Source organism: Drosophila obscura, unplaced genomic scaffold (assembly GCF_018151105.1).
Source record: "Drosophila obscura isolate BZ-5 IFL unplaced genomic scaffold, ASM1815110v1 contig_192, whole genome shotgun sequence".
NCBI lineage: Eukaryota > Metazoa > Arthropoda > Insecta > Diptera > Drosophilidae > Drosophila > Drosophila obscura.
In genome coordinates, this window is record NW_024542781.1 from 940,056 (window position 1) to 954,163 (window position 14,108).

The 14,108-nt window shown below is 41.4% G+C and overlaps 1 protein-coding gene across 7 annotated transcripts in view; it reads right to left on the reverse strand.

Annotated features, from left to right (window-relative positions):
- Nucleotides 1-4,302: 4,302 nt before the first annotated feature.
- Nucleotides 4,303-14,108, reverse strand: part of LOC111067636 (G protein-activated inward rectifier potassium channel 3) — a 28,429-nt gene continuing 18,623 nt past the window's right edge. For 4 of the 7 annotated variants that reach the window (XM_022356852.2, XM_022356850.2, XM_022356851.2 and 1 more), the window contains 3 exons: nt 6,676-6,790; nt 5,725-6,445; nt 4,303-5,665 (listed from right to left, as the gene is read on the reverse strand). In XM_022356852.2, coding sequence (XP_022212544.2) covers nt 4,962-5,665; nt 5,725-6,445; nt 6,676-6,790 — 1,540 coding nt within the window. In that variant the 3' untranslated portion in view covers nt 4,303-4,961. Of the gene's footprint in view, nt 5,666-5,724; nt 6,446-6,675; nt 6,791-7,249; nt 7,291-7,323; nt 7,620-10,402; nt 10,853-14,108 lie in introns of those variants that run through there. The other 3 variants (XM_022356854.2, XM_022356853.2, XM_022356856.2) reach the window with 3 other exon arrangements.

A 14,108-nucleotide genomic window follows, 5' to 3' on the forward strand; every position in this document is an offset into this window, starting at 1 on the left:
AGTCTGGAAACCAAATTTGGTTTCTCTAGCTTTTATAGTCTCTCAGATCTAGGCGCTCATCAAGACGGACAGACGGACAGACGGACGGACGGACGGACAGACGGACATGGCTATATCGACTCGGCTATTGATGCTGATCAAGAATATATATACTTTATGGGGTCGGAAACGTTTCCTTCTCTGCGTTGCACACATCCACTTTTACCACAAATCTAATATACCCCTTAACTCTTTTTTGAGTACGGGTATAAAAAGAGAGCAACGAAATACAAAGAGAAACAAGAAAAAAGGAGAAATTAAAAAAACCAGCGACCTCCTGCTGATTTCTGTTCGCCTGGTATCTCAGATTTGAATTTAACGGCTTTCTGCCAATTGAGCGGTGGAAAGTGGAGGCAGAAAATGAGAGAAATTAGATCGATAAAAGAGAGCAACGAAATACAAAGAGAAACAAGAAAAAACGAGAAATTAAAAAAACCAGCGACCTTCTGCTGATTTCTGTTCGCCTGGTATCTCAGATTTGAATTTAACGGTTTTCTGCCAATTGAGTGGTGGAAGTTGGAGGCACAAAATGAGAGAAATTAGATCGATAAAAGAGAGCAAAGAAATACAAAGAGAAACAAGAAAAAACGAGAAATTAAAAAAACCAGCGACCTCCTGCTGATTTCTGTTCGCCTGGTATCTCAGATTTTAATTTAACGGCTTTCTGCCAATTGAGCGGTGGAAAGTGGAGGCAGAAAATGAGAGAAACTAGATCGAAAAAAGAGAGCAACGAAATACAAAAGAAAAACAAGAAATAAAAAAACCAGCGACCTTCAGCTGATTTCTGTTCGCCTGTTATCTCCGTTTTGAATTTAACGGTTTTCTTCCATTTGAGCTGTGGAAAGTGGAGGCACAAAATGAGAGAAATTAGATCAAAAAAGAGAGCAACGAAATACAAAGAGAAACAAGAAAAAACGAGAAATTAAAAAAGCCAGCGACTTCCTGCTGATTTCTGTTCGCCTGGTATCTCAGATTTGAATTTAACGGCTTTCTGCCAATTGAGCGGTGGAAAGTGGAGGCAGAAAATGAGAGAAATTAGATCGAAAAAAGAACAACCAAATACAAAGAGAAACAAGAAACGAGAAGGAACGTGTGGGTCGCTTCTGGGGACGCGACTCTACTTATACCCGTACTCAGTCAGTATATACATTGTTGAGCTTATAATTTTGTAGAACTTTTGAATTAAAAAAAAAAGTTTTACATTTTTTATTATACCCGTACTCAAAATAGAGTTAAGGGGTATATTAGATTTGTGGTAAAAGTGGATGTGTGTAACGCAGAGAAGGAAACGTTTCCGACCCCATGAAGTATATATATTCTTGATCAGCATCAATAGCCGAGTCGATATAGCCATGTCTGTCTGTCCGTCTGTCTGTCTGTCTGTCTGTCTGTCCGTCTGTCTGTCTGTCTGTCTGTCTGTCTGTCTGTCTGTCTGTCCGTCTTGTTGAGCGCCTAGATCTCAGAGACTATAAGAGCTAGGGCAACCAAATTTGGTTTCCAGACTCATGTGATATCACACTGCTACAAGTGTATTTCAAAATTTCGCCCCGCCCCCTTCCGCCCCCACAAAGGACGAAAATCTGTGGCAGGCACATTTTTAAAGATACGATAAAACTAAAAACGCATTATCGTAGAAAATGCTCATATCTACCAGACTGCCGAATCTGAATCAGATCGGATCATAATTATAGCCAGAATGAAGAAATTAATTTTCAGATGCTTCCCGTGCCCCCTACCGCAAACGACAACGCAACTCATTTTCCTTCTCGCTCGCACACTTGCCGCGTTCAGTGCGCGAGCAACCCCTAGCGTAGGAGATGTAGAATCTAAATGGAACATGTACATTTTACAATCTACATGTTAGATGTAGAATATACATTGTAGATGTAGATGTAGATATCAGATTTAGGAAAAAAATTTAAAATGTAAAATATTTTTTTTAATTCTAAAATTCTAAAAAATCATATGCTCAAAAATGTATATACTGACTGAGTACGGGTATAAGTAGAGTCGCGTCCCCAGAAGCGACTCGCACGTTCCTTCTCGTTTTTTTGCTCCATCTGGTATTTACATATACAGTTGTGTTCAATGAAATAGTAGTGCCGCACCTCATCACTTTCCAAACCCTTTTTGAGCTATTTCTAGTTCTTCAAATTGAACAAGTGATACCTTTACGGAAAGCTTGAAGAAACCCCGTTACATTTGCATTCCATATTCTTGTTTTTCATGACTTTAGACAACTACCCATGATATCTGCTGTTCAATGAAATAGTAGTGCTGGGTTAATTTAATTTTAAAAAATGAAAAAACTAACAAATTAAATTAAATTAGACGGTTGATTTCACATTATTTGAATGCAAGAAGTCCCAGAAAACTCCGCGTTTGGGTCTGAGAGTACATGGGTGCACGACTTCAGTTTGGAAAAACGCATGTGGAGTGGCCTGTGTCGCAGTGACAAAAATACTTTTGACTGATGATAGTAAAGTTGTATTATATGGTAAGATAGACTCAAAAGAATATGTTTGGCATTCACAGAAATCCGATTACCACCCAAAATCATGAAAAAAATATCATTGGGCATGCTAGGCTGAGCCTTATGGGACTCAGCTCATATGAGCTAGTACTTTTTAGCCTGGCGTTTGAGTATAGGAAGGGTTTGGACGAAACTGTGAATGTAGGCATACTTTAGAATATATTACATCCATATTACAGTTGAAAAATTCCTGCTAAAAGGAAATTTGAACCGGATAATGACTTGAAACACCCATAAAAGCTCGCTAGGAATTAATTGTTATCGGAAAAGATCGGCGTTTTGCCATGGCCAACTGTCTAGCAGGATATTAATCTCATCGAAATCTTATGGTAGAATACCAAATACATTGTTGCAACTGAAAATCCGTCAACCAGAGCCAAGTTTTAGCAAGTGGTTTAAGGATTATTGTCTCAAATCCTATTGAAGCGTTGGCAAGAGACTAATGACCCATGTTCGGCCGGTCAAAGTTCGCAATGAAAACCAAATTGATTAAAAACTAAATTTGAAAGCTCAGGAAACATGAAGAACATGAAATATATGTTTTTAATTGAGATTCGTTCTTTTTTTCAATGATCTAAAAAAACACTACTATTTCATTGAACAGCAAATTTCATGGGTATTCGGCTTATGTCATGTAAAACAAGAAAATGGAATTCAAATGTATTGATATTTCTTCGGTTTTCTAATGCTAACAGTCCAGTCTATTTAAAAAGATATCATTTGTTCAATTTGGATAACTGCAAGTGTCTCAAAAAGAGTTTTGTACGTGATGAGGTGCGGCACTACTATTTCATTGAACACAACTGTACATCTGCAATGTAAATTTTACATCTAACATGTAGATTATAGATGTACCATTCATATTCTACATCTCCTCCTCTAGGGGTTGTTCGCGCACTGAACGCGGCAGAGTTTGCGAGCGAGAAAGAGATAGGTAGCGGGTCTCTGTCAGGAGGGGGCGGAAGAACCAACAGAAAATAATCTTCATTCTGGCTATAATTATGATCCGATCTGATTCAGATTCGGCAGTCTGGTAGATATGGTCATTCTCTACGATAGTTTTATCGTATCTTTAAACATGTGCCTGCCACAGAGGACGAAAGTCCTTTGTGGGGCGGAAGGGGGCGGAGCGAAATTTTGAAATACACTTGTAGCAGTGTGAGTCACATGAGTCTGGAAACCAAAGCTCTTATTCTGGTTGCCCTAGCTCTTATAGTCTCTGAGATCCAGCCGACAAACAAGACGGACAGACAGACATGGCTATATCGACTCGGCTATTGATGCTGATATATACTTTATGGGGTCGGAAACGTTTCCTTCTCTGCATTACACACATCCACTTTTACCATAAATCTAATATACCCCTTAACTCTTTTTTGAGTACGGGTATAAAAAACCCCTAAAAGATACTTGCATACATATTTCACAGCTCAGCCTGAAGTATGCCATAGTAGTTTTTAAATAAATCTGACTAGCTTGGACATAACTCCTCCTTTTCACATCCGAACTGGGCGTGTCACGCCTTTTTATGACGGGGAGAGTCCTTTTACTCGACGCCATATCTCGGCTATTTGGCAGATCTACAGCTTTGCCCAACTCAGTGGAACAACAAGGAAACACTCATAATTTTAGATTTTTCTTATATAGGTATATTCTTGGTCTTTCATTTTCACAATCTTGCCGACACTTACACATAAAATACATATCAACATACATCAATCAAACAATCATTCATACTCGTACAATTTTATTGTCCACACATTATTCAGAATTCAAGCTCGTGTTTTTGAAACAGTTTACACTTTGTTTAAAAATTTCCATTATCTATTATCAGTGGATGTTCAACAATTATAATGGGGTAAAAGGGAATTCAGAATTCCGTTCGTATCATTTCACTTTCATTTCATTTTGTGTATGTATATGTAGTAGGTAAATATTATTTATTTATGTATAATGAGCTTTATAAACATTTTTCTAGTGGGCTAAGCTTACGAGGAAGTTGCAGCATTTTGGTTTCTGTGTCTCACATCGTTCTCTGCGGTAATATCAATGTTGTTTAGCTTAATTATAGTAAATTCAATACAACTAAAGCTATCATCAACGTAAATCATTCATCATCATCATTGGGCTATACATAGTACAATCGGGTTAGTTCTTTGGGAAGCAATCAAATTGCCTCCGCTTCAGCATGGGATGGGAGTCCGGGGTTAGGGGAAAGTTTCACAGCTGCAGCAGCTCTATGGCTTTGACGGGAATCATCTCGCTTAACCTATCTACTTTGAGTTAGAGTTAGAGGAGCCTACACTTAAATAGAATACAACATCGGGGGAGGGAGAGAGGCATGGGAAAGAGCTCTCCTTCCTCACTTCCCAATCTACTTGTAATAATATCAACATATGGAATCGATGGGCAGCTGATCCTGCTTGATGCTCAGGCGACGCGGATTCGACTTGCGGATGCTGCCATTGCTGGGACTCGTGACTGGGGCACTGCCACTGCCAGAGCCCGACCCTATGGCCATTGTGCTGAGGCTGTTGTTGTTGCTGTAGTTGCTGCTGTTTATGGAATTACCAGAATTGGTCTTCTCGTTAATACTTGAGAGGTTTGGTATGCTGGGCGCCGTCGTCGTTATGGTCAGTCCGCCCATGGTGAAGGAGGCCCCATGCTTGTTGTTGTTCAGCGGCTCCAGCTCGCTGGCCGCCAGCACGCCGTTGGGAATGGAATGGGAGCGTATCTGCAGGCGGCCCGAGTCCAGCGATTCGTCGCTCGCCGGATCCAGATGGTCCACCGATGCCGCGGAGGCAATGCGCTGGAATATGCTGGCGGAGAGGGCGCGATCCGGGAACGGAGCCGCGCCCAGACAGCTCTTGGCGCTCTTCGAGTACTCCGACTTGAGCTCGTCCAGCTGCTTGGCGCTGCACAGGGGCGTGTCCACGTCGTAGGTGTTGTTGAAGAGCGTGTAGTCCACCTCGTACTCGCCGGTCTCCTTGCGAAAGGACACCACATTGACGAACCGATGGCCCCACAGCACCTCCGAGGGCAGATAGCTGCTGCGCGCCTGCGTGGTCATGCCAGTGGACTCGATGACCCCCTCTGCAAGCGAATACGGATTAGTTTACTTTACGGCGAGACCAGATGAATGATCGACTTACCCAGCATAACGACCACTTCAAAGCGTTCCTTCAGCATATCCGAGGCGGAGAGCATGTACAGTGGGCTGTTCCGATCGATCTTGTGCACAATGGTGGTGGGCCAGATGAACATCAACCGATCCTCGCCACCATCGGCGCCTATGTGCAGCTCCTGCTGGTAGAACGGCAGCACTTCGCCCTCTTTGGTCACCTTCTTGCGGATGATCTGCGCCCGGATGTGCGCCTCGATGATGTGGGACTTGCGCATATCGCCCACGCGGAACATCAGACAGGGCACACCGTCCCGATGACAGATGACGGCATTCCGCGAGAAGAGCAGCGTCTGGGCGCGCTTCTTGGGGCGCGACAGCTTGGCAAACACAATGCCCACCATGAAGGCCTGAATGAAGACGCCCGTGATGCACTGGATGCACATGGTGAAGATGGCCTCCGGGCACTCTTCCGTCACGTAGCGATTGCCATAGCCAATGGTCGTCTGCGTCTCCACCGAGTAGAGGAAGGCAGTCATAATGCTCTTCACTTCTGTCACGCAAACCGTGTGCGTCATATTGGCCACCAGATCGGGTTGCTTGTTCCTCAGATTGATGTACTCCAGGTCGTTGTGGGCATAGGCGATGATCCACCAGATGAATCCAAAGAAGGCCCACGAAAAGACAAAGCTGGCGGCGAAAACGAGCAGCGTCCAGCGCCACTGAGCATCCACCAATGTCGTGAAGATGTCCTGTCGAAAGGAACAAACGAATACCATTGTCAATCACTGCTCAGTGAAAATCCCTTTACATAAGAAGTATTCTACTGTCCCTCCCTCTCTCTTTCTCGCTCTCTTCATCTGTTTGAGTTATGCAAACGGAAATGCAAGAGAAAGACCTGCTATATATAGACCCCACACACGAGTGGTACACGGCCAGATATAGCCACGCACTTGCCACACGCCTCCTCTCAGCCACTCACCTGCAGATATCGACGACGTCTTTTGGCCACATTGCCTTGCACCACGTTGCATTCGCCATGCTTGAACACCACACGTTTGCGGACACGCCGCGAGCTGAAACGTGTCTGCCGGTACCTGAAAGCAAACAACAGAGCAGATGTTAGAATCAGATTTAAATGTATATTTATATTCGGGGGGAAGTCTTAGATAAGAGTGGAATGGGGGACGGGGCTTTGTCTGGAAGAGGCAAAGCGCCTGCTTATCAGCAGAGCATTTACACAACGTTTCCCCCGAAACCCGAATGCTTTTGGAATGATTCTATTTTTGTCTTCCGCTTGATGTTTCAATTGAACAGTGAAAGCCCTTCTCAATAAATGTGTACGTCTTGTGGGCATAGAGCTGTCGCAAGTCTTAAAATTTATGAAAAAAAGGGTATTTATTTCCATATGGAGCGCTATCAGTGGGGAAGACGAAACACAAGGAATACACCATATAGCAACCGATTATAGCCGCTCTTTGTTCGGGAACTGAATAAATCGTGGCATAAACAGGAAATCACATCACAAAAGAGATTGTTTTTGAATGACACTCAACCATAAACACATTTCCAGATGGAACATCAATGGGAATGCTCGTATATATTATTATAGGATACTTTTTTCTGTTACCAAATCATGGCCTGTATCACAATGCTGGAGAAGCAGAGAACAAACACCAGACCGATAACGAACAGCATTAGGAGTCTTGAGTCCAAGAGGAAGCCCATTGGTTATTAATATTTTGGTTGTGTTCGAGGGATCTACAATTGGATCACTGCGATCATCACTGAAGTTTAATTAGCACTGAGGAGGAGGGCGACCCACTCCGGAGGTCTTTGAATGCTTCGCTTAGCTTTTTGCCGAAGTAACTGTAAGTGGAATCGCATTCGCATTCGCTAACTGTAAGTGCTCTCTCCTCCCTCAATTTCCAACTGGCACAGAAACAGAAATCAGTGCAGTTTCTGTTTTACTTTGCCATACATTTTCATTCCATTTGTCTTTTTCATTTGCACTCTTTATCAGCGCCCTCCCTCTCCTACACTCCCTCTCTCTTTCTCACCTCTTTGTACAGTCGATTCCATTCCAGTGGAATGCTCAAAACGCACGACAACGACTACTTAATGAAATTCTCTCTCGTTCTCTCTCTCCTAAGAACCGAAGCTTACAAATGGATCCCGGGGCGCGCTGATTATGGGTATTATTTATGTCATTCATAATTGTCTTTATATTGAAATTAATTAATTGAGAAAAGTTGGATTACAGAATAAACATTTATTACATTTATAATTTTCATAATGAATCATTTTCATTTGTTCAAATTTAAATATAGACAAATGCTTTAAGAACATCAGAGGAACATTCAGACAACTCAATAGAAATATTTGATGGTATGTATTAAAGGTTTTTAAAGGGAGCATTTACTCTACCTCTAATAAATATCACTATAAGATGTTCCATTCCATCTTTAAAATATTTAATTTATAAAAAAGTGGAATCCCAATCATGCCATATAATAAACCTTTTTAATGATAGAATTTCTGAGAATAAAGCATGATGATTCTCTTGATTTTAGAGCTGCGAATCAGGTACGCAGCTCCATCAAAATTCGCAGAATTTTCAGTGGGGGGGGATACGAGTAGCCGTGGCGTGGAGACGTCAAACTCAGATGCTGTTTGTTGCTGTGTTCTCATGCAAATAAACCGGCTTTAAGTTGTTTATTATTTCGATATGATTTTTTGGTTTGTTTGCCAAATGCAACAACAATACAATAATAATATTATAGGTAGTTTGTGTAAGTCTTCTGGGTGGTATCAGCTGATATCAGCTGGCATTTTAGATTCCAGTTTTCCAGAGATACGAAGAAAACACCTATCCTATGTACTACAATGCAGATTATATAATAGAGATAAGCCCCTGGGCCTTGGGATAATGGCTGGGATAATGACCTGCAATTAAAGCTCTGCCTTAGAGATAAACCTCTGAAATATACTAATAGAACCGAGCAACCGTAGAACGTTTGAAATCATAACAGAACTAACCTTCGACAAGACGAACTCAGCGCAATCGAAGGTGCAATTCTAGAGGTGCTTTTGAGGTTTTTTCGCTATGGAATTTCCCGACTCATTCCTCAGCTGCTGGCCAGGGGCCAACAAATTGTACGAGTAAGCAGCACTCTCTATTTCTCTCCTTGTCGATCGTGAAAATGCACTTTTAAAGGTGCAAATAAGTTGACCATGGTCGTGATCATAATCTACTATTGGGTTTGCTTTGGTTTGACGTCACTGACCCGAGGTTTTTGTTGCTTTTATGGTCGTTGGGGAATGTAAAATAATTGTTTCCTCTGTGGAGTGTTTTATGGCCATTGCATGTACCATAATATCTCTCTTATAAGATATTGTAAATCGGTGGCAAGTGCTGGCCATAAATCAAAGCCAAATCCAAATGTGAATACGAACAGAGTGCACAGAATAGTGCCAGACGTTTTTACAGCACGTTTCGAAATACTATCTATGATACATATGTATGTGTATTTTGAAGTGATCGATCATTTGTTGTGGATGTGGAAGTTTTGCAATAAATAAAGGCATGATGGGTCATAATAGCACGAATGGAAGGAAGCAAAGTGTTTTTAAAAGTAAGGGAGAGGGCCCGGTTGTGGCCATAGTTTTGTTTTTGCCTCATAACTTTTGACCGGTGCAGAAGGAGATAGAAAGGTGTGAGTTAGACAGAGAGATGGTGCTACATTGTCTTTATATATTCATACAGAGTTGCCTATAATTTTGAAACGTGCTGCACTTTAATGGGATATGTACAACCATTCCGTTTTCATTGCCAAAAATGTAAATGGCAAAAGCGAAAGATAATTATGGATCTGAATATAGCCACTCATAAGTTGTCAACATACATATAATGGACATTCGCAGAAACCGTGCACAAAGCTGCATAGAAAGAGGCACAAATTGTGGCACTGATGGGTATAAATGCTAGATAAAACAATCAGCTTGCATACATTTCAAATTAAATGAACTTTGAACTTAAAGGTGGATAGAAAACAATTTCAAAATACATACATAGACATATGTATATGCATGTACTACAAATGTACATTTCCTTTCAGTTAAAATCCAGATAAATATTTATGCGGCATTCAATTAAAAATAAATTTATAATTTCCAATTCTGAATACACAGATGCATATTCGTATTGTGCGAGTACGAGTATTTATGTGTGGTAAATATGGTATGTTTAGCAATGAGATCGAAGCTGTTTAAACAGACTTCAAGGGTGACTAGCGGCGCGACTATTGAGCATTCTACAACTATTATGAAACATCGTCTACCGTTAAGCTAACTAATACTGAAATTTGCACAACAAACTGCTTATAGAACCGGAATCGTAAGTAGATTGGTTATCATGTGCATTGCGCATAAAATGTGAGAAAAATCTACTAAGAAGTTGCTTTATAGAGCGGTTATGAACAGTACTAAATATATTTTACTGAGCTAAGCTCAGTAATGCTGTAATTTGTGTATAAATGTTTTTAATGGTATTTATTATGAAGTAAATAAATTTAAAAGTTGGTGAAGAAGTCTATTTAGATGTTGTAAAAATGGTGCTCATAGGATCTTCCAAGATGCTCAACATCTAAGCTGACCCACTCAACTGATCATTCCATCATGGATTGGATCATTAATCGTTCTCCATTTACCTTAGCAACTCCTCTGCCCAGGACTGCTCGCTGGAATGTGTGGCACGATACATGATCATCGACAAGCGACTGAGACTGCGGCGTATCTCTGACATTTTGAGTGCGTTGATCAATCCTTGATTTTTATCGAATCACAAGAGTGCGGAACGGAAAATACAGAATCTCTGTAGAGCAGAGAGCTTCTTGCTGCTTGTTTTTTATTCTTTTTTTGGCAAACAAAAGAACACTCAGATAAAACGTTTCTTCTTGTTCTAGTTTGTCATTGATATAAAAATAAAACACGGACAGTGTTTCAGCACGAGGCAACGATGGGCCGCCGCCGATGTCGAACTAGATGTCAGCATTTCAATGGGCAAACTCTCTTTGTGGGGTGACGGTAACTCTTCACTTCAGTCTTCACTTCATTTGTGGATCGCGTAAAATATATCGTATATCTTTTTTAATGGGCGAACTGTGCGGTCGCACAACTTTTGGCCAACTGTCGGGCGAGCAAAATTGAAAAGTTCGCCTTCGTCGCGTTGTTGATATTCATAGCCGAGGAGAGGCCCCGCCGTAATCCCCCAACCAACCGATCATACCAACGAATGCCACACACCACACACACACACAAAACAAAATGTTTTATCGAATATATTGTTGCTGTTGTTGTCTGACGCCTCATTTGCTCATTTCACCTAATTACACATGTACTCTGTTTGTACTGCTTGTAGGGGTATGTCTATATCGTCGTTTATACTTATATCTATCATATACACAAACACACACGTGAGGAGAGTATCTGTTTGGCTCATTAACTTGGGGGTTTTCTTGGGGATTGACACACGGCCCAGGTGCCAGGTGCCAGGTGCCAGATGCCAGGTATGGGGGAGAAGGTTCAAGGAATATGCTTTATTCCAGTAGATATATTTGCGGATTGACTGAGTCAATTATTATTTGTTTTGCTGCAGCAAGAACGAAAGACACAAAAATTATATTTATCTGCGATCTATATTATCTCTAGCATATCCCCCTCTAACCGGTTCATGCTGCCTTCTATCTGCCAGATATGTAGATTTTCCTCGAACTTTGGTCGTGTAAAAATAGACAGAATTTCCCTGTTGGCAGTATGTACCAGTTGTCTACCGAATTTTACAGTTGAATGACCCCCAGCCCGATCTAGAGCTACATTTTTTATGGGCCCATGATAATCCATCAACTATAAAAACTGACGCTTGGGGGTTTCCTATCTCAAGTGGCAGTCTCTCTGATCACGTCGCAGAAACTACTCAGAAAAATAACCAAACAAACAAACAGATTGTTGGCCCATAAAGCTTTTTGCAGCGGGAAGAACTGAAAAACTCGGCGGGACATGTCTGAGCCCATAATTCGCATTCCCATGAGTAATGTTACATATAAAGAGTGCAGACTAATACCTAGAGAGGAGCCAATACGTTTGATAACCCAAACATTGTGTGTGACGTCAACGCTGTGACGCATGAGCAGCAACAGCAGCAGAAGGTAATAATCAGGGCATTTGTAGTCAAGCATTGATATCTGTGTAAAGATATGGCAATCTTATGCCAATGATAATGTTATGCCCACTAAACACTATGACTAAACGTTTGACAGTCCAAAGACGGCCCTGATTACTAAGACGGTGGAAACGGACAGTAGTCAGAGGAAGATTTCAGAATAAGAGCTCATAAAAGTCCAACTGACTGCTTGGTTAATTTTAAGCCAACGAAAGATGAGATAGTAACTAAAAGCCTTGTACTTTGAACCAAAGTTTAGTGAACTTCAGAAGTTGTGTACAGGAGAAAATCTCTTAGATGATATACTATAGCTTCAGATTCTTCAAGCTTCTTTGATCGCCGGTCAATAATTGTCCCATAAATAAAGCTTTTGCTTAAACAATCTTCAAACATTTATAAACTTCATTACTCGCCGAATTTTCCCCTCATTTAAATTGCAAATGAATATATTAAAATTCGAGAGATATTATTAGCTTTGTAGTCACGCTGCGAACGTGTGTCGCTGGGGAAACCGGAGCACACAGAGCACACAAATTGAGCAACCAACCACTTAGCATGTCCGAGTATTTATCATCGATGTTTGCCGGAGATGTTAGAGCCGTTACCGATTGTGTCTAGGAAGTTTCCACCTTGAATTGCGATCGCAATTAGTGTGCGAATAAAGAAATTATAACCATAAATACCAGGCGGATGGCTCAATCCCCAAAATGAAATGGAGACGCGCCGATATTTGCATATGAAATTATCAGCGACAGCGACAGAGCTCTCGCCAGTTCGTCATTAACTGGAAAAGTATCTACAAACAAGCGGAGCGAATGTATCTGTATCTCTCATCTCGTGAGTCATTCCACACATCCGGAGATATGTACAGCCCCCAAAGCCAAAGCCAAGCCCAAGCCCAAGTTGGAACCCCGTTTCCAAGTGCTAACAAATGCGCAGTGTCTGTGGGGCCGCGGGACAGACTTTATCAACAGCGATTCGGTTTATCTGTCTTAATCGCGAACCGCTTGCGGCACACTTGTAAATAATACTCGCACTCGCACCAAGAAAGGTACACAGAGGAACAGGGGAGGAGCACTGGCAACGGCAGAAATAAACAGGGCAAATATTATGACCATGTGACAGTCGCCTGCGTCTTGTCAGCAGGTACGCAAAGGGTTGCACAAGAAGCATAAATCGCCCAGAGAGAGTGAGAGACAGAGAGGAAGGAGGCCAGGTCAACAGCTAGAGCTGAGGAGCATGCGCCGCTTGTTGAGCTAATGACTACACGCTTTCTGCACCCAAAAATTGAGTCTGAAGTACAGTCTCCACAAAAGTGTGCTGATCTTCAGCTTATGGCAGTGGAAAGTCATTTTTATTATGGTTAAAATGCGAAATTGGTAAAAGTTGTATTGCCAAGTTCAGTGGCATTTACTTTCTTTTAGGTACAGTGTTTACAAAAGGGTTACTTTTCTTGTAGATTGCTTGAAACAGGTACAGTGCTAACAAAATGTGTGAAGCAGAAGATACTTTTCCTAGGTACAGTCTGCTCAAAAGGTTGCCTCCTGCTTAAAGCTCTTAGAGCAAGTACAGTCTCAACAAAAAGTAGCACGTAAAATGGAAGCAAAAGATACTCTTTCTGATATTTAAACACTCTTGAAAGGCAATGGCTGCAGAAGACACTTTTCCTAGGTACAGCCTGCTCAAAAGGTTGCCTCTGGCTGAAAGCTGTTAGAGCAAGTACAGTCTCAACAAAAAGTAGCATGTAAAATGGAAGCAAAAGATACCCTTTCTGACATTTGAACACTCTTGAAAGGCAATGTTTACTTTGCTTACTTCCATCCAGGTAAGGTCTCAACCATTTTTCTGCCACTGCCACAAGGTTATCCTTAGTTTAATATTTGATCAGTAAATACGAACAGTAGCCGTCCTAAAACCTTGACCCTCTTTTCATTTTACAATTAAAAATCCCCAGATAAACACGCTATATACCCGTGCTGCTATCTCTTCCCGAATGTTGCTTATCTTTGAAATGGAAGCTCTAATAGTTGTAGAGCTATGGAAAATGCAAATATCGCCAGAGCTTTATGAGCCGCAAAGCAAATAAAAAAGCGTGCTGGCGATCGTTGATATCTTAAACTTGAGAAAATCCTTTCCAAAGCCTTAACGGTTTTTGTTTGATGCGTGCGTTGGTGGCATATCGCCAACATGGTAAG